The following is a 2927-nucleotide window of genomic DNA, read 5'->3' as shown; positions in this document are numbered from 1 at the left end:
CAAAAATTTAGACAAATTAACTTTCTGACTTTACTTTTCATATTCTCATTTATAGGAGGTTAAAGTAACAAAAAATGGTCGCCGTTTTGGGTATGGAACAATGGATATCGGTGAACCAAGTGGTCCAAGTTATGCAACTCAATCTCCGGATTACAAAGCATTGTATCTGGAGACACAAACAAAGCTCGTCCAAGTTACCAATAAGTGTGATGAGTTGTCTTCTCAAGTTGAAGATGCTCAGTATTGGAGTACTGTCATGCGAAACATGTTCCCTGATCATGTCCCACCCTCTCAAGCTGCAAGACAAGCTGCAACCGCTAATAACACCTTCGAAGCCTAACGTGGTATTTGTAGAAATTTTTTGTTTGTTAAATATGCTTTGTCAAATATGGCTTGCAAATTTTTTGTTTCAAAAATGTGGTTTGTAGGTTGAAAGTTATGTTTGCTGGATGTTGTAAGATATTTTAAATTATGGTCTGTAAAATATTTTATGTTTCAATCCAAGTTAAACTTTATTGATGTATTTTTATATGTTTGAATGCATTTGTCTTTCACTTTCAAATAAACGTGATTTTTACATCAAAAAACGTCATAATTTAGCCACATTTTTCCCGACAATCAACTATATTATTTCCGACGTCTTCATTCTCGAGAACACCTCTGTTATTTCCGGCAATTACACCGACTACTTTTCGTTAAATCATATTCAACGGTGCGGCATAGGTATTTACTGATCAATTTCCCAGAAACTAAACCGATTACTTACCGACAGAAGACCGACAATTACGTCGCCTCAGAAGACCATCGGAAGTTACCGAGAACCATCGATTTGACCGACAAAATTTTCACCTCAGATAAGCATCGGAAATTACCGAGAACCGTTCCGACGAGATTTCCGACAAATGAGCTTCTAGGTAGTTTCCGACAGTTGACCGATGACTACTCATTTCCGAGACCCAAACTCCGACGTCTTGCGGTTTCTCGGCAACACATCGGACTTAACTAATTCCGACGAGATACCCGTAAATGTTACCGTCGCTATTTGCTACTCTTTCTTGTAGTGTCGGCCTCCGTTGACTCTGGAATGGTGTCTTTCTCTTGCTTCTCTGAAGTTTCTTTATCCTTAGATTTTTTGAGGGCCCGCAGTCGGCCCAGCTCAGCTAACGTTAAACCACCAATAAACATCTCTTTCTTGAAGGCAAAGTCCTCACCAATTAAACGAACCATATTGTCAACCAACTCATCCACTGACTCATCATCCCATCCAAAATCAACACCTTCGGCCCAGTTCTCATGAGGATCGTCAGTAATACACCTAACATCAACCTGGCACATTGTCTCTGGTAAGTTAATTATCGGGTAGGATGTGGGAGTTTTCTTTCAAATGGAAGTTGGAGACTAACATACAATTTAAACGCTACAAATTAAAATAGTGAATAAATTACAAAGAGACCTCGAATTTTACCCCAACATGAGGTTTCTCAGATGGAGGTTGTGGATCAGGAGAGCCATCATAACGTGTTTCTTCATCTTCACCATCGCTTTCGGAGTCGTCAAGTACTACCGGCTCATTGGGTATAACCTCCTCCTTAAGAACCGGGACATTAGCTATCAGAACATGTTGGATGGCATCAACAAAACCTTTCAGAGCTACAGAACTCTGTGATAAGGAGACTTTGTCTTTGCTAAGAAGATTTGTAACGAGGAACTTAAATGGTACCCGTCCCCATGGATATGCCAATAATTCATCAAAATCCTTACTAATTTCCACATGCTCTGGAATTATACGAGGAGTGTGGGATGACGGTAGTAGTACCGACGACGTAATGGCCAGACAAGCGAGTTTCAGCCGTGTTTCCCGATCCTTAACCTTGCGACGCTTCAGCATGTCAACCAACAACTCGATAGAACAAGATTTTAAAGACTCAAACAACTCTGTCCAATAAAGCTTATGATTCAGCGGATTTTTGCGCTTCTTCTTAGAAGAGACCGACAGTTTCTCACAATTAAGCCCATTAACAATAGCGAACTCTCTAAGCGAGAATCGAATCGGTCGACCGGCAAAGAGAATCCAAACTTCGTACTTCTTGTTCACCTTCAGAAGACGAAGAATGATGAATTGCCCAAAAGAACCAGAAAATGTAGGGGTTTCTTCGAAAGATAGAATCTTTCCAAATTGGGAATTCTTGAGGAAATCAACCTCTTACGCATCAAGGGCTTCAAGAATCGACTCTGTCTCCACTACAAGAAAACACAAGTTTAGCGAGGAAATTTAACGAGCAAAAGTAATCCTCGTAATTTTACGTCGATTTTACGAGGAACTTACGAGGAAATATAAAATCAGCGTTATTTCCTCGTAAAGTGACAACGAAATGATTTTGTTGTAAAGTCGATGTAATATCACGTGGCTTTTACGAGGAAATATGATTTCCTCGTAAACTCGACGTAAATGTAGCGTGTACTTTACGAGGAAATATTTTACGTCTACTTAGCGAGGAAATTTTGAATCCACCAACTTTGTAGTTGTAACACGTTTTTTTCGGCCACCTAACTAAATTTTGTCGTAATTTCCTAGGAAAATTACAACTGCCAGATTCAAAAATTTCCTATAAATATGGACATTTGAACATCATTTTAAACACACTAACAAGAAAAAAACCGTGAAAGAAAAAAAAATGTCGGGCTCCGGAAATATTTTTGAGTTGCGGAGGTGGATGTATATGCATAGAGATGCTAAGGGGAGAGTGACGAAAGAATACCTTGTGGGGCTGGAGACACTTATGCATCAAGCAGATTCCACACCGCTCGCCCAAGAAAGTGGTAAGATGTTATGTCCTTGTCGGAAATGCAACAATTCGAAATTGGCAAATCGTGAAAATATTTGGAAGCATTTAATAAATAGAGGTTTCACACCAATTTACTATATT

General features: G+C 39.4%; 1 protein-coding gene across 1 annotated transcript in view; it reads left to right on the top strand.

Moving 5' to 3' along the window:
• The window catches only part of LOC106344926, a 3003-nt gene extending 2663 nt beyond the window's left edge, over positions 1 to 340 (top strand). Inside the window, exon 2 of the mRNA XM_013784220.1 lies at positions 56 to 340. Within this exon, the coding sequence (XP_013639674.1) occupies positions 56 to 340 (285 nt within the window). The remainder of the gene's footprint in view (positions 1 to 55) is intronic.
• Positions 341 to 2927: the final 2587 nt, after the last annotated feature.

This window comes from Brassica oleracea, chromosome C5 (genome assembly GCF_000695525.1).
Source record: "Brassica oleracea var. oleracea cultivar TO1000 chromosome C5, BOL, whole genome shotgun sequence".
Classification (NCBI taxonomy): Eukaryota; Viridiplantae; Streptophyta; class Magnoliopsida; order Brassicales; family Brassicaceae; genus Brassica; species Brassica oleracea.
This window is presented reverse-complemented; position numbering and strand designations above follow the sequence as displayed.